Source organism: Panthera uncia, chromosome D4 (assembly GCF_023721935.1).
Source record: "Panthera uncia isolate 11264 chromosome D4, Puncia_PCG_1.0, whole genome shotgun sequence".
NCBI lineage: Eukaryota > Metazoa > Chordata > Mammalia > Carnivora > Felidae > Panthera > Panthera uncia.
This window is the reverse complement of record NC_064807.1, coordinates 9,056,563-9,078,281: the sequence shown is the minus strand read 5'-3', so window position 1 is coordinate 9,078,281 and position 21,719 is coordinate 9,056,563. Positions and strand designations below refer to the sequence as shown.

At 43.4% G+C, this 21,719-nt stretch overlaps 1 protein-coding gene across 4 annotated transcripts in view; it reads left to right on the top strand.

The window, feature by feature from the left end:
* The window catches only part of SMARCA2 (SWI/SNF related, matrix associated, actin dependent regulator of chromatin, subfamily a, member 2), a 179,803-nt gene that overhangs the window by 57,722 nt on the left and 100,362 nt on the right, over positions 1-21,719 (top strand). For all 4 annotated transcript variants that reach the window (XM_049645039.1, XM_049644919.1, XM_049644933.1 and 1 more), the window contains exons 11-19: positions 296-426; positions 904-961; positions 3,144-3,244; positions 5,073-5,220; positions 9,030-9,193; positions 10,543-10,609; positions 11,298-11,408; positions 14,072-14,314; positions 15,716-15,829. In XM_049645039.1, the coding sequence (XP_049500996.1) occupies positions 296-426; positions 904-961; positions 3,144-3,244; positions 5,073-5,220; positions 9,030-9,193; positions 10,543-10,609; positions 11,298-11,408; positions 14,072-14,314; positions 15,716-15,829 (1,137 nt within the window). The remainder of the gene's footprint in view (positions 1-295; positions 427-903; positions 962-3,143; positions 3,245-5,072; positions 5,221-9,029; positions 9,194-10,542; positions 10,610-11,297; positions 11,409-14,071; positions 14,315-15,715; positions 15,830-21,719) is intronic.

The window sequence follows — 21,719 nt, the reverse complement described above, 5'->3', positions numbered from 1 at the left end:
TGCCGGCTTCCCCAGCCTTCTGGGTCCCTATACAGAGCCTTGGTGAGTGTGTCCGGTGGATGGAGCTGAGGTCTTGTGCTGGTAGCCTTGCTGTAAGAGAGGCTGGTGTTTTCAGCTTCTTCAGTAGGAGGTGGTATTCCACTTCCTGCCAGGATTCCATAGGTGGTGAACTTTCCATTCACAGAAAAAGGGTTCAGATGCTGGGCAGCCAAAAGGCTGAGAAATGCCCAGCACAGAATTGGGAGGCTGTGTGAACACCAAGCGGTGATGTGTATTTTTTTTTTCTCCTTTCTAGCCCATAGATGAAAGCAGTCAGATGAGTGACCTCCCTGTCAAAGTGACTCACACAGAAACTGGCAAGGTCCTGTTTGGACCAGAAGCACCCAAAGCAAGTCAGCTGGACGCCTGGTTGGAGATGAATCCTGGGTATGGCCTAAAAGCAGAAATACTGGGGGAGGGGGCACCTGGGAGGCTCAGTCAGTTGAGCGTCCAACTTCAGCTCAGGTCATGATCTCAGAGTTCGTGAGTTTGAGCCCCGCATCAAGCTGTCTACTGTCAGCACAGAGCCTGCTTCAGATCCTCTGTCCCCCTCTCTCTGCCCCTCCTGCGTGCTCTCTCCCTCTCTCTCTCTCTCTCTCTCAAAATAAATTGAAGCAAGCAAACAAATAAAAAAGCCAAAAAAACAATAAAGCAGAAGTACTGGCCTCCTTTGACTTCTTAGAGTTTTGTGCTCCTTTTACAATCTTAGAACTAAAACAGCATGACCTTTACCGATCTGGTTAAAGTTATTTCACCTGCATCTGTCATTTGTGCATAGAACATGCTAGTTAGGTCACGGGTGTACATATTGTCTTATAGTTTAAAAAACTAAGCCCCCTCTCGTTCCCACTCCTTTTCCTGTAGTTACGAAGTCGCCCCCCGATCCGACAGCGAAGAGAGTGATTCTGATTACGAGGAGGAGGTATGTAGTCACCTGTGTTTAGAGTGTATGGGTTTGAAAATTAATGGGGGAGGCACCCGTGTCTGTCGGTCGCGTCTTCCTCCAGTGTTGGCCTTTGGGGGACGCCTGGGGCTGAGGGATGAGCCAAAGCCGTGATGGCACAATCCCCACGGTACAGTGACCTCTCGGGGGCTCGTGGCCAATGGGGAAATTTGGTGAATTCTAAATTTATATGAATCCAAGAAAACAGAAGCTGACATTATGTTGGAGGGGACAGAACGGTCTTTTGGGGAGAATTGGAGATGGTTTCCTTTGGGAAGGCAGCGCCTTGCCTTACCTGGTTTGCACTGAGACTTAGTCGCCTAAAGGTTTCTGCAGTCCTGTAAGCCTTAGAGTGTATTTGCAGTCAAACACCTGGAGACTTAGACGAAAGGGCAACATGGGCTTGTTTGAATGAGGTTATTGACCCTCTTGGTTTCTCTTTAAACATGATTCTGGTTTGAATTCCTTGGATATACCCATGACCCAAGGAGAAGCATGTTTCTCAGTCTCTTGGAGGGAGCAGTCAGGACATCTAGAGCCTGAGATGGTAATTTTGGACACTTTTAACAGAACTTAAGAAATAATAGTAAAGGTTTTTTTTTTTTTTTTTTTTTAGATCAACTGCGAAATGCTTAATAATTACAAATAGGAGGGTTAAAAGAAGACTTTTATCTCCTTTATGAGAGCATTGTTATTGAGTGGTCATTAATTCTGTTTGCCAGCCTTGGAAGAATGTTAGTTCAGAAAGTGCTGTGGCATAGATCCACAGACTGGGTCATATAGCTCACCAGAGTTTTAAGACAATTGTCATTTTCTTCTGTTTTGTGGCCCCCCCCCCATTTTTTCCCCAAAGGAATCTACCATGAACACTTGTTAACTTTTACAAAGAGGAAAAAATAATAAAAGTTATGTTGAGGAAAAATAATAAAAGTTATGTTAAAAAAAAAAGAAGCACCCCATTAAACTGCTTTAGGTTGCATGCTATTTATTTCTTATAGGCCACTTTTGTTCCAAGGCCTTTGAAGCTTACAAAATCAATTTTAAAAATGTTTCTTGTTTACTCGGATGAGTGTGTCCATAAGTGACCCATTGGAAGCATCTTGTCATTGAGTAAGAGAACCAGGGAGGGACAGAGATGAGATACAGTAGGCTGCTGAACCCCCAGCTATCAGCCCAAGACTGACCCCTGCAGACAGCTCTAGGCAGCCGGGAATAGAGTGAACTCTGACCCAGGGGTCTAGAAACCCTGAGTCCTCATCTTGGGTCTCCCACTCATGGCGAGTCATGTTCCCCTCAAAGAACTTCATCCCTTGCCTGGAAAACGAAAGACCTGTACTGCCTCCTCGCCGGACCCCCAGCATCTCAATGATCTGTTGTCCTAGGTTTGATTGTCCGTGTTAACATCATGTTAACATGATGATATGAACATATGTCAGTTCATATGTTTTCATGCAGGAGTTGTGGGAAAGCATTATTCTCTTGAAACCTGCTTTTAAAGAATTTCTCCTGGACTATCTAAAGGGCTGAGCCTTCAACACCAGTGGTTGATAGTGCACATAATGGCTACATAGCAAAGCTTTCAAACACATCAGCAGATCATAGTACACAGTTGAGAGGTGGAGATAGTGAGTCCTTTGCCAAGGTATTGACAGTTTTAATCTAAATTCAGAAATATGTGATAGGAAGTAGTCACAGAAGGCAGTGTGTTCACAAGCTCCAGCCCCTCTACCTTGAATGCATGGGGGACGACTGGCATTATCAGAGAGCATTTTTATGAGAAGGATCATAGCAAGCCTCTAAAGTCTTGCTTTGGAGAGGAGGCTCTAGAATGTTTCTAAGTGAGAGAAGATACGGTCTGCAGGACTCTGATAACCAAACAATGATAAATACCCATCTGCCATGACTTTTCCATATTCATTCTTGGGAGTGAGTGTTCTAAGGGATCCTCAGAGGGTTTCTCTTATTCTCTTATTCAATGATTTAAACAGAAATGGAATGGCGTATTGCCTGGTTCAGGTAAGTATTACATTTACTTCCTCCCTTAATTGTGTTTCCTCTGTCTGTGAAGTTGAGTACCACCCAGTCGCTTTTCAGAAAATGCCTACCGTCGAGGTTCCCTCACGAAAGTGGACTCTTTCCTGTGTCTTTGTTCCCTCCCCAGGATGAAGAAGAGGAGTCCAGTCGGCAGGACACGGAAGAGAAAATACTTCTGGATCCAAACAGTGAAGAGGTTTCTGAGAAGGATGCCAAGCAGATCATTGAGTGTGTATCGCTCAGTTTTCTCCCTTGTCAGTGTGTTTCAGGAGGATTGTGCTTTATGGATTTTCTTGTAGAAAATTTTGTTTAAGGAAGGAGGCCGACCGACCTTACGCCCACACCCCACGTGAAATGAATGTGGCGACTGAGGTCACCCACCGAGCTTTGGGGGCTCATCTCCTTCCTTCCTCCCAAATCCCCATCTGCAGCTCAGCATCACTCCTGGGCTTCTCCCCGACCTTGGCCTTCGGTGCCAGGACTGAACTGATCAGACCGGCCCTACTAGCTGGCTGCTCGGCTGCTCTTCCCACCTTGACACTCACCCTGAGCCCGCCCCCCCCCCCACCCTGTGAGAAATGCCATTCCCTCCTAGTCCCCGTTAACCCCCGTCCTGCCCAGTCTCCGCAGCACCCCAGGACCCCTCAGCGCCCTCTTCTCCCGGTGTTCAATTGCTGGCTCCATTCTTCACCCCAGCCATCCTCTGTGTCGGCACTTTGCTTGTGTAGCTCTAATATTAAGAGAAACCTTGGAGGAAATAATGTGCAAAATACAACATCTAAAAAATTTTTTTTAATATTTATTTTATTTTTGAGAGAGAGAGAGAGAGAGAGAGACAGAGCGAGAGTGAGGGAGGTGCAGAGAGAGCGGGAGACACAGATTCCAAAACAGGCTCCAGGCTCTGAATCGTTAGCACAGAGCCTAATGCGGGGCTCAACCCATGAACCATGAGATGACCTGAGCCAAAGTCAGATGCTTAACCAACTGAGCCACCCAGGTGCCCTGCAAAATACAACATTTATTTATTTATTTATTTGTTTATTTGTTTATTTATTTATTTATTATTTAAACATTTATTCATTTTTTGAGAGACAGAGAAGAGAGCACAGCAGGGGAGGGGCAGAGAGAGGGGGAGACACAGAATCCGAAGCAGGCTCCAGGCTCTGAGCTGTCAGCACAGAGCCCGATGCGGGGCTTGAACTCATGAAATGAGAGATCATGACCTGAGCCGAGGTCGGACGCTTAGCTGACTGAGCCACCCAGGCGCCCTGCAAAATACAACATTTTAAAGTGATGAGGTTTCGGGGCACCTGGGTGGCTCATTCGGTTGAGCATTCGACTCTTGGTTTTGGCTGAGGTCGTGTTCTGATGGCTTCATGGGTTTGAGGCCCGCATCAGGCTGTGTGCTGACAGCCTGCTTGGGATTCTCTCTCTCCCTGTCTCTGCCCCTCCCCCATGCGCACTGTCTCTGTCTCCCTCGAAATAAATAAATATAAATTTTATTAAAAAAACAAATAAATAATAAAAGGGATGAGTTTTAAAGGAAACACCCAGAAATAGGAAATAGGCCCCACATTAGGAAACTTTGTTTTCTCAGTTTGCCATTCCTCCTTTACCAAAGGTCTAGAACCCCACCCCCACCTTTGATGGTCCTCACTGCTTGTGGAATAAAATACCAGCTGGTTAACAAGACATAGGAAGCTGAAACCGGCCTGTCTTTCCTATCCCTTTGCTCCCTCTCTCAGCTGCTGGGCAAGCTCATGCTCGTATGGGTCATTTGAGGTCAAGCGGGCCTGCACGCAGACCCGGATTCCACTACTTTTTATGTGGCCCAGACAAATGAATTAACCTCTGTGAGCCTACAGCTCCCCACAAGCGTAAAATGGGGATGGACAGTACTCAGTCTACCTTGCTAATTCTGTGAGGGTTACAGATCGTGTATTTGAACTAGAAGACAGGAAGTAGGTGATCGATACACCGTACTCACTGCAGCTATTTTAGGCTCCCCATTCAGGCACCAAATTACCTGAGGATGATTCTCCACTCTCTGTCCCAGGACAGCGAAGCAAGACGTGGATGATGAGTACAGCATGCAGTACAGTGCCAGGGGCTCCCAGTCCTACTACACGGTGGCCCATGCCATCTCGGAGAGGGTGGAGAAGCAGTCCGCCCTCCTCATCAACGGGACCCTGAAGCATTATCAGGTAATGGGTGTGGTCTGTGCCCTCCTGGCAAGTCACAGTCTTGTACCTAATTTTCGTCGGAGTGGGTCTTGCACAGGCGCGTGTCAATTGCTTAAGAAGTTTGGTGATGGGGAGGCATTTGGGGTCCCATTGTTAAGATGATTCTCTTCCGTGGTGCCTCCCATTTTTGTTTCAGAGCACTTCCATTTTGCCACCTGACTAGGGCATACCCATTTTCTCTTCCATGATTTTCGGATGAATTGCGTCTTAAGAAATATGGGCTTTAACATTTGGAACGGTTTTCTTGTGGGTCTCTGCACAATGGGAAACCCAGCCACATTCTGTATGTAAAGGAACATCTGTGCCTCGTCTTGAAGTAAATGAAACATTTTTTTCAAAACTTGCAGTGGTGGCTAGAGTTTAATGCCATGGATTCAGCTTCTGGGAGCCACTGTCTACTATATTTATGCTTTTTTTTAAGACACCATAAAATGGGGAGCTCTGGTGAAAAGTATACTGTAAACATAACAGACGTTGCATTTGACCTGTTGGAATAAGGTCAGCTCCTGTCTTCTACCTCCTGCCACTTTGGTGTTTCCCAAAGTGTGTTTCTTGGAACATTTGTCTCAGGAGATGTACCTTAAAAAGAAAAAAAAAATGTTCTGTGGTCAAATAAATATGGGCAATACTATCAGCTGTAAGTAGGATTATTACATAATTTAATATCGCAAATTTGGATGCTTAGGAGCGTGTATAGAAGCCCTTCCTATAAATACCAGGCATAACCCAGGACTATCCTGAGCCAAGCAGACATATGGGCACCTTGGAAGTGACCCTCCTGGTAAGCCCTGCTGTGCAGGAGCGCATTCACGACTCTGCAAAAATAAACGTGTGACCTATGATTGCACATCAGCATCCTGCAGTGAAATAACTTTAACTTCCTAATCCCCAGATTTCTTTGACCACCAAATTTTATGTTGATATCCCCTATTAACATGCTATAAAATTAGTGTCTTTTGGAATATATCTCAGGAAATTTTGGTTTAAGTTGTCAGACTTCTTGGACTCGGCTCCTGTAAACTTTTTTTTTTTTAATTTTTTAAAAAATTTATTTATTTTCAAAAGAGAGAGAGCCCTAGTCGGGGAGGGGCAGAGAGAGCAAGAGAGAGAGAGAGAGGGAGCGACACAGAATCTGAAGCAGGCTCCAGGCTCTGAGCTCTCAGCAGAAAGCCCGATGAAGGGCTCCAACCCACGAACCATGAGATCATGACCTGAGCTGAAGCCAGACACTTAACCAACTGAACCACCCAGGCACCCCTCCCCTAAACTCTAATACTGGGCACTGTGCTTGCTGCCATTGTGGGGGGTGAAGGTTGCGTTGCCCATTGCCATAGTCCCCTTTTCGATTTGAATTAAGGTGCCAGCAGTCTGTACCCACTGCTGCTTTTGCATCACCGGTTCAAGTATCAACCTGATGTAAAAGGTGAATTAGTGATATTGTGAGAATAGTTTTGACCTTGGGGATGCTCTGAAAATCTCCCCAGCAGGAGCCCCTGGAGCACACTTGGAGAACCACTGTTCTGGCTGTAGTAAGGTCATGGTTTCTCCAAAGACCATGCTATTTTCACGAGGTTCCGAGTTGTTTTCATCGTACTTGGCATAGATGTCAACTCAGTTTGTTCTAGTAAACTGTTGTCGGTCTGCACGGAGAAGATGCATACTTTGGAATATTCATAAATCAGTGTTAATGCCACACTGATTTCCTCCCGCCATCCAACACCTTTCTAATCCCCTGACATCACAGTCCTTTCACACCTGTCTCCCCGGTTTCCGGTTGTGCGTTTTATGCCCCTCCTCCTCTCCAGGCCACTGTAGATTTCCTGAGCATGCGCATCAGACCCCTTCCGGGTTTTCGCTCCACGGAGTTGCTTCTCACAAAGCTGCGGCTCAGCGCCTTCCTGGATCTCTGTCCACGCGTTAGCTTTCTGTCACCTTGCTCCTTGGCACATTTTTTTGTGTCATTAATAGTTCTGTAACCCTGGCACTGTGGATGGGGGTGGTGGGGAGGCTCTTCTGCTGCTTCCTGGGAAAGCCGCACAAGTGTGCTTCACTGCCCGAACCCTCCAGTTCTGCGGTCTAGGGAAATCCAAATCCCTTCCTACAGTTTCATGACTTTCTAGTCTCCTGTGCTGCCCACTCGTGCTCCTGTTTTATCTAGGTTGAACGCAGATGCAAAATTCAGCCCCTTTGCCAGTTTTCGTTAAAAAAAAAAAAAAAATCCACTAAACCACTGTTCAAATGCTTTTGGCGTTTAGTTGACTTTCCAAAAGGTCTGGTGGTCTCAGGGTCCTCTTGCAGTCATGCAACCCCTCCCACCCGCCACTGTGGTGGCCACTCATTTCCCCTCTTGCCTTCTCTATCTTTGCCCATGCCCTCAGAGCCCTCCCTGTTTCTCCCATCTCCTGGTGTTGCTGTCCTGCAAAATCCTGTAGGATGATTGGGCGTTTTGCATGGTACAAGGTGGCCCAAGTGGCCTATGGATGTATTTCTGCAGACCTGCTCGGTACAATTGCATATATGTGCTAGTACCGTTTTAAGTAAGTTTATAGTATTTATATGTATGCCACATACTTTGAAGCACTTCTTAGACCACGTGTATGTGTGAATGCCTTTTGTCTCCTCTTGGACTGGAAACTTCTGAAGGGAGGCATGCATCCTCCACACCCCTCATCCGTCTTCTCTGCCTCGGTGCATGGTCCTTTGCACAGAACAGTCACTTAATAACTAACGAAAATCATTGAATTACTCGCTTTGTTCTTACATAAAATAAATTAAAAGGAACATTTCCCTAAGTATAACTTCATCAGCAAGCTAAGTTGGTTTCAGCAGATATGCGTATTTATGTATTCGTATATTTATACACATTTACTTCTGTGTAATATGTAATACGTCATCTAGGTGAATAGTTCTATGCATTATGTAACATGTAAGTGTATAAATGTATATCATGTAAATAAATACATTAAATTGCTTCTACCATTGAAATCCAACATGTGTGGGATGGTAGTGGTATTGGTGGTTGGGGGAAGGAAGTGGAGCAGTTCCGTATTTTCACCCAAGCTTTCTTGTAGTTAACACAGGAACCCCAAAGCCGCATCTCTGGTGCAGAGCTCTTGTACTTGAAAAATCTGTGGGACCTGTTTGCAGGTAGTCAGCTTCCAGTGCGCTGCCCATGGGGGGCACCCACATTGCAAAGTGGTGCCTGGGAGCTTTTTCTCCACCAGGAAATGTGCTCCTGTGGACCCAGCAGCGCGCCCCTGGCTCCCCGGTCACCCTGCTTCCTCCCGGAGGGGATCCCGCCCCGGGGGAGTCTCTACGTTGCCAAGAAGGCTGTTTCTAATGATCTCTGATCTGTGTGCCAAACCTGCCTTCTGGTTTGTTTGTCTCTAATCCTCACATTGGCTTTTTGTTCTTGGAGTGGTTGGAATGGATTTTAGTTTGGGTTTTCTTCATTTATAATCACTGTGGAATGTCATATACTGTGAAATGCTAAGTAGGGATGAGCAGGAGAGCTGCTTAAAATCCCACCAGTATGCTGCAGCCCGTCATTTCTAAATCTGATTAACACTTAGCACCTGCCAAGCAGCCGGAATGATTACAGGCTCATATTTTAAATTCTTTTTGTGTTGGTGCTTCCCCCCACTTGCCTACTGTGGGAAATGCAACCTACGGCACCGAGGAGTTAAGAAGTCACAGCCTCACTTGAGTTGTATTAGTATTAATTACCTGTGCAGATCTTGGATAATTGAAGCAATTACTCTTCATTTCAGCTCCAGGGCCTGGAATGGATGGTTTCCCTGTATAATAACAATTTGAACGGGATCTTAGCGGATGAAATGGGGCTAGGAAAGACCATACAGACCATTGCCCTCATCACTTATCTGATGGAGCACAAAAGACTCAATGGCCCCTATCTCATCATTGTTCCCCTTTCGTAAGTAAAGTCATTTATTTCGCACTATCTTTCCCTAGGTTGTAGATTGCCCTCTTAGTAGCTCATCTTTGTTTTTTCATTTAAGACAGAATTTTAGCAGGTCGTGGGATTACCAAGAGCATCTAATCTGGATTTAGGTTTTCACTGCCCACCCTCCCCCCCCAACCCCCGGCCTCTTTGAATGGCTGTTTAAACACAGGACAAAGTGATTTTATCGGCCATTAGCCCTGTAGTCTACACAGCCTGCACAGGGCACAGTTAGATCTTATTCATTGTGACACCTTAAGTGACTCCCGAGGTGGAAAGGCTTGGACATATTTTTTTTTTAAGATTTCTTTGATAGCTTTCCCTTGTCCCATTTCCAAAAGGTTGCAGAAATTCAAAAAGTATGTCTTATTCAACCTGCCTTCGCTGTATCTTTTAAAGCAGAAGCTAAATCACAGTCGTAACTGAATTTTGCATTAAACTGCCTTTGGTACATGCAGGTTAATTTCAGCCATCAGGACGGGTCTTGCTGTTCTCCATTCAGTTCCCAGAGCCTGGCCCACTGTGCGTCTCCTTGGAGGTCTTTCTTTGACTCTTCTGAGAGAAGGAATACCTGTTCAGAAGAGCCCCCCTTCCAGAGTGGGGTCTCTGGCTGTGGGTGTTAGATTACAGTTTTAGTCCCTGAGATCTTTGTCGATCCCAGTGTTGGTACAGTCTTGGACCTTGAGAAAAAAAGGATTCTGGTTTAGCCTTTGCAAATTCGGTCCAAACGAGGACTATTTATTTGCAAGCCTTCTGAATCTGCATTATCCAAATCCGTGGTATTTAGACATCCTTTGTATTATATCTACGTTTCAAGTATATATTTTGCTCTTTACCTATATTGTTCATGTTCGGACTCCTATATTACGGTGATGTTTTCAGGGATTTAAAAAAAAAAGGGCATTCAATGCTTTTCCCCTTACTCTATCTTCACATATTTATTTAATGTTTTCATGTGCTTTTTAAAATTTCTTTTTCCTGACTCAACTTTTCTGTGCACTTACATGGCTGCTTCTAAAGAGTCCCCACATCACTCTGGCAATTGCTAAGGTTTTTCTTCCCCCTCTATGTTTATGCATTAATTTTTTTTTTCCTTACGAGATTTCTTAGGAACTCACACACACACTTGTCATGCTTTGGGGCGTCTTATTCTCCACTTATCTCTTATTTCCACACCTTTAAAAGAGATACTTAGTTGAGATAATTTATAGTCTCTAGCCCCTTTCAAGGTGAGGCCTGAGCATGAATAAGAACATCTTTTTAACCACTGATTTTTCATACAAATGTCTTTTTCTCTGAATGTTTTCTTTTTTGTTCCATAGGACTCTGTCTAACTGGACATATGAATTTGACAAATGGGCTCCTTCTGTGGTGAAAATTTCTTACAAGGTTTGGAATGCTGTATTTATATATAAATGTGGAGAAGCAAAAAATAGACCCTATTTTTTTTTCTTCGTTCCATATGCACATCTGTGAACTGTATTTGGTTGTAAAGTTTTGTCATGTACATCATGTACCAAACAGTGTGAGTTAATCATCCCAAGAAGATTACTGTAATAAACCATAATTACTTTCAGATAGTGAAATGCAGAAGAAAATTGTTAATTATCATATTGCGAGGTTTCTGATGAGAGTAATACAAATGACAAATATCGCGCATTCCGCGTGCCTCTATGCCCACGGTTCCCGCAAAGTTTGCAATTACCCGGGCGCTTGGGCTGCCTGCTGCACGGTCCCATAGAAATGAAGCATTCCACCAGGGCAGCAGGGTCTCTGCTACCTCGAGGTTGCCATAATTTCCTTTTTTCTCTTTCCCCACCCTCAGTTTTCACTGGGAAATCCTGTCTGTAAGGGTCTGAAAACTGTCCAGATGTGTGCGATTTTGCCAAGCACTTTCTTCCTGGATAATGGATCTGTATATGATAATGCATATATGTGCAATTCTCAGTCATGTGTCTGGGCTCCATTAAGCCATGAATAGTGAGACAAAATGCTCACATTACTTCCATTGGGATATATATATATATATATATATATATGTATGTATGTATATATGTATGAATTTCTTTCCATTCAGGGCACCCCTGCCATGCGTCGCTCCCTTGTCCCCCAGCTGCGGAGTGGCAAATTCAACGTCCTCTTGACTACTTATGAGTACATTATCAAAGACAAGCACATTCTTGCAAAGGTATGTTTGAAAAAAAAAATTCTTTTACCTCTAATTATGGACCATTGCACTGGAGCGTAAAGTATTCCCCAAATTATACTCGCTACTATAATTTGATCATTAGATGGCTTCTCTCCCTCCCCCTTGCCCTCTCTCTCTCGCTCCCTCCCTCCCTCCCTCTCTCTCTCCCTCCCTCTCTCTCTCTCTCTCTCTCTCTCTCTCTCTCTTGCAGAGTCAGATATATTTTGGTCATGGGCTTTAATTTTATGCATGCTTTTTTTTTTGGCGTATGTCATTGATTCTGCTTCTCTTACCTAGCCTCTCATAGTTAATGAGTTTACATCTCTTAAGAAATTCACCTGGGCTCCCTCTGCAACTCTTTTTCTCTCCAGTGGCCCTGAACCTGCTTGTGGAAGAAATAATTGTTTTTGCTGCCCTGGGTTATTGTCAGCCACGTGACTTCATTCCTCTGGTGCCTTTGTCTCTCCAAAGATGAGTGGGCACCTCTCCATACGAACATTCATCCAGGCTGGGGCTTTGGTGCTATTCCTGTGTTAGGTTTTCCTGGTAAAATAATGGGCTATTGTTGAATTACTCTGGGCTGTTTCTCTATTTACTTGAAGCTGAGAGAGGCTTGTTTTTCCACCTGCAACCTTCATGGCTCTTAATTTGTACGTCCTAAGTTGTCCTTTAGCCATAAAATAGAAAAGTGTTTTTCACTTATATCACCTTGCCTCCCGATGCGTTCTTGCCGAATGACAGAAATACATTGGTTCATGGGAGCAACTATGAAAACTTCCTTTTGTTTTCCCCTTTGGTAATTTCTTTTCCCCCCACGGTGCTACCGAACTGCTATAATCTGAAACTAAGTTATGGCCAGAACTGAACAGAATCCCTGTTTCTTGGACCTTTTCTCTCTCTGCCTTAAACCTTTGCTCTGGGAACAGAGTGCTCCCTTCGTGGCATCACAGGAAGTAACATACAGGAAGTGTGCTCCCAGGGGGGGTTTAATAATTGAGATGACAGTGGCAATAGTGCTGTGTTCCTGCTACTCCGGCTCAGAGATGAATTTGACATTGAACATGTCAAAAATGACGTTTTCAATATTACTGCGGGAATGTGTTTGCACATTTGAGATTCTTTAAAAAAAAAAAAACACCCTATCACATCTTCTGCATATGTATTTCAGAATTCATCAGAGATGCCTGGTAATGAGATGAATTGCTTTTATTTGTTACTGAGGCTATAGAAAGGGGTAGTAATATTTTGCCCAAGCAGAAGACCTAATTGGTAAATTAGCAAATTAGCAAAATCAGCGTCCCCTGATTCCTTGTTTGTTAGGTCATAAGCTAAATTAGGAAATTAGATTAGAATGCTTACTTGAATACATTTTTATCTGCTGGCCTCTTTTCATGCTGTTGGTAAGCTTGGGACAGTTGTCCGTACAGCTTGGTTCTTAAACGCTTTTCTTAGAAATGGTGAAAGAAGAGTAAACGACCCCAAACTCTGGTAGTTTCTTTTAACCGAACATCCCAGCCTGGCGGATGATTTTATTTCTTTTCCCCCGATTTTACCGTCACTTCTCAAGAGGAAGGCAGGAACCGCCTAAAATACTTTGCTAGTCTCCCTCCTCTCTCTGGGAGCTTTGCAGCAGGATCCAGGGACATCTGAGCACTGGATGCTTTTCTTGGCCATTTCCACTGTTTTGTAGGGAATGAATAGGCTTAGTGGCACATTCCTTATTGTTCTCACTTAAAGAAACTGAGACCAGTGACCTTGAAGAGGGCTGAAGGGTAAGTTATGAGAGAGGAAGGGGCCAGTGTCTAGTAGACTTAGGAGGGAAGATTGTGTCATATGGCTATTCTTTATTTTTAAAGCAGTAGTCATGCTGGGAAAGAAGATTGTGTTTAATTCCGAAGTTCTGGCACAAATAGAGGGATGATATTTTAGCATTGTCTTCAGTGCTAGTGAGTATGTCCTTTCATTTTAGCTATCTCAAAAGAGTGATCCTAGATCTGGCAGGTAAGGAATTTGTCTGAACCGAGAGACTCCAAGTTGCCAGATCTTCTTTTTTAAGAGAAGCTGGATGTCCAGATTTTTATGTGAAATATTCCAACTTTTAAATGTTAGCAACTCATTCAAATTAAAAAGAAAAAGGAACACTGAGCTGGGCCAAGCCCCAAAGGTACTAGTCAGCCAATATAATAATAGAAAAGAAGGCATGAAGCCGGAAGAGCTCAGCTCTAAGTACCTGCTGACGCCACCTTGGAAAACCAGTCAGTAATCTCTGCTTTAAGTGGAGAGCTCTATTCTGTACTTTCTAGGAGCAGAGGCAGCATGAACACTAAATCTGAGATAGCATCAATAGGAGGGGTGTTGGGGGGCGAGACACAGGAGCTAGTCCCGGCCCGACCACTTCATTCTGGGCTAAGTTCCCTTCTTTGGGAAGGGCGGTTTGGAATCACATGGCCCCTATGCAGCATTGTGGCTTTGACGTTCCATCATCACGTGACGTCTTACGTGATCCATCAGGTATGGGAAATAGACTGTTGAGATTCTTTTATCCTAGGGGGAATCACACTGTATTATGCACAAAGTATGAATTCTTTGGTTTTCCTCACCACTGCCTGCCTGTGGTATTTTCCCTAGCTCACCACATGTTGGTCCTTCCTCATGTGTTACAGATTCGGTGGAAATACATGATAGTGGATGAAGGCCACCGAATGAAGAATCACCACTGCAAGCTGACTCAGGTCTTGAACACTCACTATGTGGCCCCCAGAAGGATCCTGTTGACCGGGACCCCACTGCAGAACAAGCTCCCGGAACTCTGGGCCCTCCTTAACTTCCTCCTCCCCACGATTTTTAAGAGCTGCAGCACATTTGAACAGTGGTTTAATGCTCCATTTGCCATGACTGGAGAAAGGGTACTGGTCTAACTTTTGTATTTTCCACGTATGGGAATGAAATGAACATAAGGAACCCAAAGCCAAGAATGTTAGTGCCACAGAAAGCCTGTAGGGTGGTTTACAGTGTTGCTTACTTTACAGAGCTAATCAGTGGATGCATATGTTCTCTTTCCAGGGTTATTTTCTGTCCTAAGAAAATGGTCTAGGATCCTAGAATCTAGGTCCTTGGTCTTTTGCCAACATGTTAAGTAGGCCAGCAGAGAATGTTCCTGACTGTTGGAATGTTTATCTACATGGGCCACAGGGAGGATGAATGGGAGATATTTGTTGAATCAGTTTAACCAGATCGACCGAACCAATTGAACACAAACCTTAAAACAGATATTTCCTTGTTGTAAACTTGGGCTTCTCGTCACACTATATCCCCCTGAAGAATTTATGTGTAAAACTGAGCTAGTCCACACTAATTTTCTGTACACATTTTTTTTTTCTGGCTTTTGTGTGAGCCTCAGTTTCGTGTCTATATAAATGCTCCTCAGATCCCGGAGCAGCCATTTTCACATTCCTTATTTTCATTCCTTCCACCATCAATTTTTGTCTTGGAGCTCATTTCTGAAAGGAAGACACGGGCCATTGCAAGAAAAGAAATGGGTACCTGTCCTTTTGATTAGTGGTTTCTTAACTGTGGGATTGAAAAGCCACTTAGAAAGCTGTCGAGACATTTATGTTGGAACTCTTCAGCCCTTGAATTTTGAAGTACATTATAGGGATCTTTGCCCTTTATCAGAAATTCAGTGGCTTGCCCGTGTGGAGAAAGCAACGCCAATGAAATCTGCCCCCTAGAGGTTCATAGAGGAAGGTGACACAGAGGTTCTAGACGAGGTTATGTATGCAGAGGATGGAACGAGACCAGGGCAGAGGAAAGGAAGAGTGAGGTAGAGAGGCTTGGAAGCTCACCAACACAAACTAGATCTGCTCTCTTTTTCTTTTCATGTTCAGGCCACATGGCCTTGGTGTGTTTCTGCATTGGAGACAATCCAAGTTAAGAGCCTAGCTTAACGCTTCAGCTTCAAGTGAGAACACACGAACTCTTGCCCCTTCCCTCGGGTTCTGTCTCAGTCTTCAATAAGGCTTTGTTGCAGTCCTATCCAAAAGATTCTCAACTGGGAAGCTGGGGGCTTTGGCCCCTTTTCCATGGAACTGCACATTAAGACAAAGACACCCATTTAGAGTCCATTTTATTACCACCTGGCACGTGGGAAGAGAATTCAGAGGTAATGAATGACCTGGCCTTCGTGCCGCACATACAATTTCAGTCGTGTATTGCAACAAATAAGAAAGGTAGCCTAAAGTGTTATTAAGTGAAACATCATTAAAAAAAAAAAAAAGATGTCCGACTCACCTGAGGTTCTCTTGTAGGTGGACTTGAATGAAGAAGAAACTATATTGATCATCAGGCGCCTGCACAAGGTGTTGAGACCATTTTTATTGAGGAGGCTGAAGAAAGAAGTTGAATCCCAGCTGCCAGAAAAAGTATGTTGCAAAATCCAAAAAATGGTGGCTTCTCTCTGCACCTTCAATTGTGTTTCTGAAACAGCAGGCTTGTGTTTGAGTCACAGGTGGTGTCGCGGAAATAGCGTGATGTCCTTTTTTTGTTTGATAGAAGCTAGAGATTTTAGGGTAGGGAGAGAAGGGAAATTTTGGTGTCTCCAGCCCGGTTTCCTAAGGCTCTGGGGCAGATTTTATAAAATTAGCAAATTCATAGAGTCTCTTTACATCTTAGCTTTAACTTACCTTCCCTTAACCTTGTGTTCGTTTAATGTTATACTGTAACTTTAGGGTGTTTTTTTTTTTTTTAAAGTTATTGGCCTCATTGAGTTTACTCTTGCAGGAGCCACAGAATTGATGTGCTGGTGAGTCAAACAAGGACATGAGTTTGGGGCTTGAATTATCAGCAAAAGGCCTACTAGACATTTGCCAGGTTTCCTAGAAGTTTATTGAATGCTTGTGATGCTTGTGATGCCACTGTTCTGATAGTAAGTGAAAAACAAGAGTTCCTGCAAATTATAGACACATCATCTAATTATTCTTGGACAGGGTTTTTGTCCTGCACCATAAAAAGTAACTTCCTGTGAACCTTTTAGGCAGGTATTTATCAGGACTTTTCAGTGCCTTAGAATGTCTATTGAGCCCTTCCCTGCACATTTTTTGGTTTGACCTGGGTATTAGTTTAATATGTTTCTGATCCTATTTTGGAAGCACACACTTCTGCGTTCTAAATTATACTGTCTTAAAGATAGATTGTTTGACATTGTATACAGACTTGTATGAGATATTTGGATTTGAGTTTTCTCCGTAGATGAGCCAATTCAGAAATGTATATTTTGCATCATTGTGTTTTTCTGTGTAAGGGCTGTATTTTTTTGGACAGATTGGCTCATCCTGTTCATTTTTTAAGTGGGAGTTGACAGGGTAGTATACAAAGCTGATCTCTTTATTAAGACCGAATTCTGTTCCTAATTTCCCTACTCATTAACAGGAAAAAAAGGAATTAAAAATAAATACAGTCCTTATATCATTCTTACCCCAGCAGAAGACTAAATAAGTATTTTATTTTGCTAGTGAATGCATCCTGGGGATTGAATGTGGTTGATATTTCTTTGACTTCCTGTGGTCTTGGTGTCTTTGGGTAATCCGCTTACTGGACCGTACTTCTTGAATAAACTGGGGCATGGGTCCATTGGTCAGTGGCCCCCTCTAACTACTTGTCATTGTACTGTTACTGAGATCCTGAAAGGTATAGAAGTGGATGTTAATAATTTTAACATATCCTATACTTCTTTTGTTTCTTTAGAAGTATAAAATAAAAGGTAACTAACTGAAGTCCTTCATTTATTCATTTCATAATACTTGTTACTTTTGTTTACTTATTTCCAGAACTGGGTAATATAGACAGATTTTTAAAAACACATCACATAGGGCACCTGGCTGGCTCAGTTGGTGGAGCATCCAACTTCAGCTCAGGTCATGATCTCACAGTTTGTGGGTTCGAGCCCCACACTGGGCTCTGCACTGACATTGGGATTCTCTGTTTCCCTCTCTTCTGCCCCTCCTCCGCTCGCTCTCTCTCTCCCAAAATAAATAAATAAACTTATTTAAAAAATCTTAAAAAAGAACACATCACAAGCTGGAAGTACGCCCTGTTTTAAGAAAATCCGTTATATAAGGCGCCTGGGTGGCTCACTCAGTTAAGCATCCAACTCTTGTTCGGCTCAGGTCATGATCTCACGGCTGTGGGATCGAGCCCTGTGCTGGGCTCTGCACTGAGCATGGAGGCTGCTTCATATTCTTTCTCTCTCTCCCTTTGCCCCTCTCCCCTACATGTGCATTCTCTTTGTCTCTCTCTGTCTCACTCTCTCTCCCTCTCGCTCTAAAAATAAGTAAATAAACATTAAAAAGAAAAGAAAACCCATTATATAAAACTCCCAGCTTGCCCAGAATAAGGGTTATGGGGTGATCAGTTTGTGTCACAGAGGAATTCTTACTAAACTACTTTGTTTCACTGTTCCTTTCACAAGAGAGCTTCCTGAGTATGGATAAACTTAAAAAAAAATTAGGATTCAATTTTCGAGAGCATGTCTTCTGCATAAACTACACTTTATATTCTTTAATACCCAGAGTATTATTTGAGGTATGGTAAATACCCTGTATGTGGTATATTATCTGTGGATAAGCTGCCTTTTATGGAGGCAGCTCGTGGAGTAGGAATAACGGGCCCTGCCTGCCAGAGCGGACATGGGTCCCCCACTGCCTGTCTCTTACCAACCGTGTGGCGTTGGTCAGTTAATCCAGTGAGTCTCAGTGCTCCTCTCAGTGAACTGGAAAATAAATAATACCTGCCTTCCTACAGTCGTTGAGAGGATTCATGGAGGTGGCACTTCTAAGTCTCAGCCTGGCATGCGATACACCCTGGACCAGTGACAGTTGCTGCTGCCATGTTCCTTACTGTCTACACGTGTTGCTCTGTCTGCTGCTGACTTGAAGTTCTCCTTTGTGTTCACCTCAAGTTCTTTCTCACCTTCCGCTCCTCCTTGCCTTTTCTGGGGCCCTCCCCCATCTCTGTGCCCATAAACCTTTCCAGGTGAGTAGGGGAGCTAATCACACTGCTTGTGCATGTAGCTGTTGATGTGGTTTGGCCTGTGTTCCTTCTCTTCTTTTTTTGTCTTGTTAGGGTTTTTTACCTGAGGGAAGTTGGTTGGCCATTAAAGTGGCATCCTGGGGCGATAAGGAGCTTCCTTCTGCCCCCATCTGCTTACAGATGGTGTATACACACACACACACACACACACACACACACACACGTGTGTTACATACATGTGTTTTATATTACATATACATATTACAGGTGTAATATAGCATACACCAACATAGAAATGGTGTCATATACATATACATATATGTATATTTATTACATACACGTGTGTGTATTACATATATATGTATGTTTATTGTGCGCATATGTGTATATATTACATACACATATTACAGGTGTAATATATCATATACCAACATATAGATGGTATCATATACATAGACACGTGTGTATATTACATACATAGTGTATATATTACATATACATATCACAGGTATAATATATGCCAACATATAAATAGTATAACATACATAAACATAGATGTATACGTATTACATGCACTTGTATTTTACATATACGTATTACAGATGTGATATGTATAAACATACAGATGATAAAATGTACACACACGTGTATGTATTATATATACCTATTACAGGTGTGATAAATCAGACACCACAAACAACGTGTATGTCTTTCTCAGCCTGTATAAAGACCTGGATAGGAATTATGGCTGGTGGTAGGAAAAGGCTACATATTCCATAGTAAGAATTCTCAAATGCTCTCATGAAACGCAACCAGTTAGGAAAGTGTTTTTTCATTTTATTTCTAACTTTACATATGATAAAATCTAGTCTCTCGGGTATACAGCTCTGTGGGCTTTGACAAATGCATAATCCTGTTAACTGTACCCACAGTCAAAATACAGAACGTTTCTCCCTCCCAGTCCCCCCCCCCCCCCCCAGATCCCCCGGCACTGCTTGTTTTTAGCCAAATCCTCTCTGGAACCGTTAGCCTCGTGCGACCCCTGATCTGTTTTCCATCCGTATAGCTTTGCCTTTTCCAGACTGTCACGTGGATAGAATCAGTCATCGTGTCTCATCAGACCTGCATCTGGATTCTTTCACTCAGTACAGTGTGTTTGAGCTCCATCCAAGTTGTTGCCTGTATCAATGGTTGCCTCATTTGTATTGTCGAGTAGCTTTCTGGTCTGTGGGTACACCGTGGGGTGTCTGTCCATTTATTTGAGGGGACAGTTGGGTTGTTTCTGGTTTTTGATGATTGTGGACCCACCTGCTATAAACACTGTGCACGGGTTTCTGCGTGAACATAGCTTTTCATCTCACTCCAGTGGGATTGCTGGGTCCTGTGGTAAATGTACACATAGCTTTACAGGAAATTCTCTAAACTGACTTGTTTTCTAAGCTTCCTGAACCATTTTGCAGTTACACCAGCAGTGTCTGAGCAGGGCGTTTCCTCCACATTCTCGTCAGTACTCTTTGAGTGTCATCAGCTTTCTTGACCTTTTTGGCCATTTCAACAGGGGTGCACTGGTACCTTGTCATAAATTTGCATTTCTCCATTTTCCACTGATGTTGGGCATCTTTTCATGGCTTATTTGGCCTCCATATACCTTCTTTGATGAAATGGTGCTCAAATCCTTGCCTGTTTTTTTTTTTATTGGATCATTTCTTATCGTTGAGTTTTAAGACAGAAAAACTCTTCAAAATACAAAATATATTCCATATGTATTAAACAGTAATTCTGTCTAGTGTAGCTGGAGTAGGCTCAGGAACCTGTACTCCCTCTGATGAAACTAAAACAGGCATCTAAGGGTCAGAATTTTGGGATGTGCAGCCCTGTTTCATAGAAAAATTAGCTCGAGTAGGTGAGTTTTTAATAAAAATTTGTTTTAATCCATGAGTATTTAATAATGTAATAAGTCTAATGATACACCTAATGAGCAGGGGGGATGTACTGTCCCCCCAGTGCCTCCAACACCACCACCAATTTGTCACATGAAATCCATTCCTTCCACTCAGGAAAGAAAGGCAGTTCATACAAAAGGACATGTGTAAAACCTAATGTAAACTAAATAAAAATTGATTTTGCGATATAGCCCCCATTTGGGGTCGTCTATGCTGACTCTCCACTTTGATAATTCATATAATCAAGAATCAACTCTACTTGCAATCGGCTGTGTACATACTGATGTCTAAATATGCTCAAATATGTGTACAATGCCTGAGGTTGACTAGAGGCTGACCTACCAAAATCAATCCTGATTTTGATGTCATCTGTGTAAAACCACAAACAGGCTTCCCTTAGATGGGCAACTTGTATCTTCCTTATATAAATCCATGGAGTGTTTGATGTGATTAATCATTACTTCGGGACTCTCACACCACAGATTCCAGAACTTAAGACTTGCAAATATTTAATGTTATTGTTTGGAAACCTCAGTTCAGAAAGTGGTAATATGTCACACAGCGTAGTCTACATCGCTTGTGCCAGTAACATATCCTTTCGGGAGGGAAGTTGAAAGTGAAGAGTAGTATTCAGGAGGAAACTATGGCTAAAGCTTGAAAACTTTTATGGGGTTGTGGGGAGCAGACTCTGGGCCAGTACAATCACCTGATGTGGCTCCTTGTAGGGACCAGTTTGGTCATTTACTAACATAAGAATTCTTAGGAGACAGTTATTCTGAGTGTAGCTCAGTACCTCACTTTCACACATGAACAAAAATAGCCCCAGTGGCCCTCACCAATCTCACTTGTTGGGGGGATTCTCCCTATTAAAGAGGCACAGATTTCATTCCTGCAGCAGCAGCATATCTCAAGGAACTTCTGCGTTCATGCCATAATCAGGTGCCATCACATCTCTCGGACCCGGAAGTTTAAGGGGCATGAGCATCATAGAAACTTCTTTCACTTGGTTCCTCTGGGTCTCTGTGTCTACTTAATAATCGTTCAGGCTGCCCTTTTCTCAACACATAGCTCTCATTGCCTGCCTGCTGTGTGTATGGCTGGGCTAGAAGATGTGGGAGCCACACCAGAAACAGACATGGTGTGAGAGGTCAGACATGGTGTGGAGACGAGGTCTACTCACCTTGAACAAGGACATGACCATGAAAGGCAACGTCATCCAGCCCATGTGGATGAGTAATGCAGGCATTCAAGCACTCCAGGGCAGAGGTCTCCAGAGCAGGCACTTCAGGGAGTGTGTTTGGGCAGGGGTGCGTACTGGCAGTCCATTGGGGTATGGAAAGAA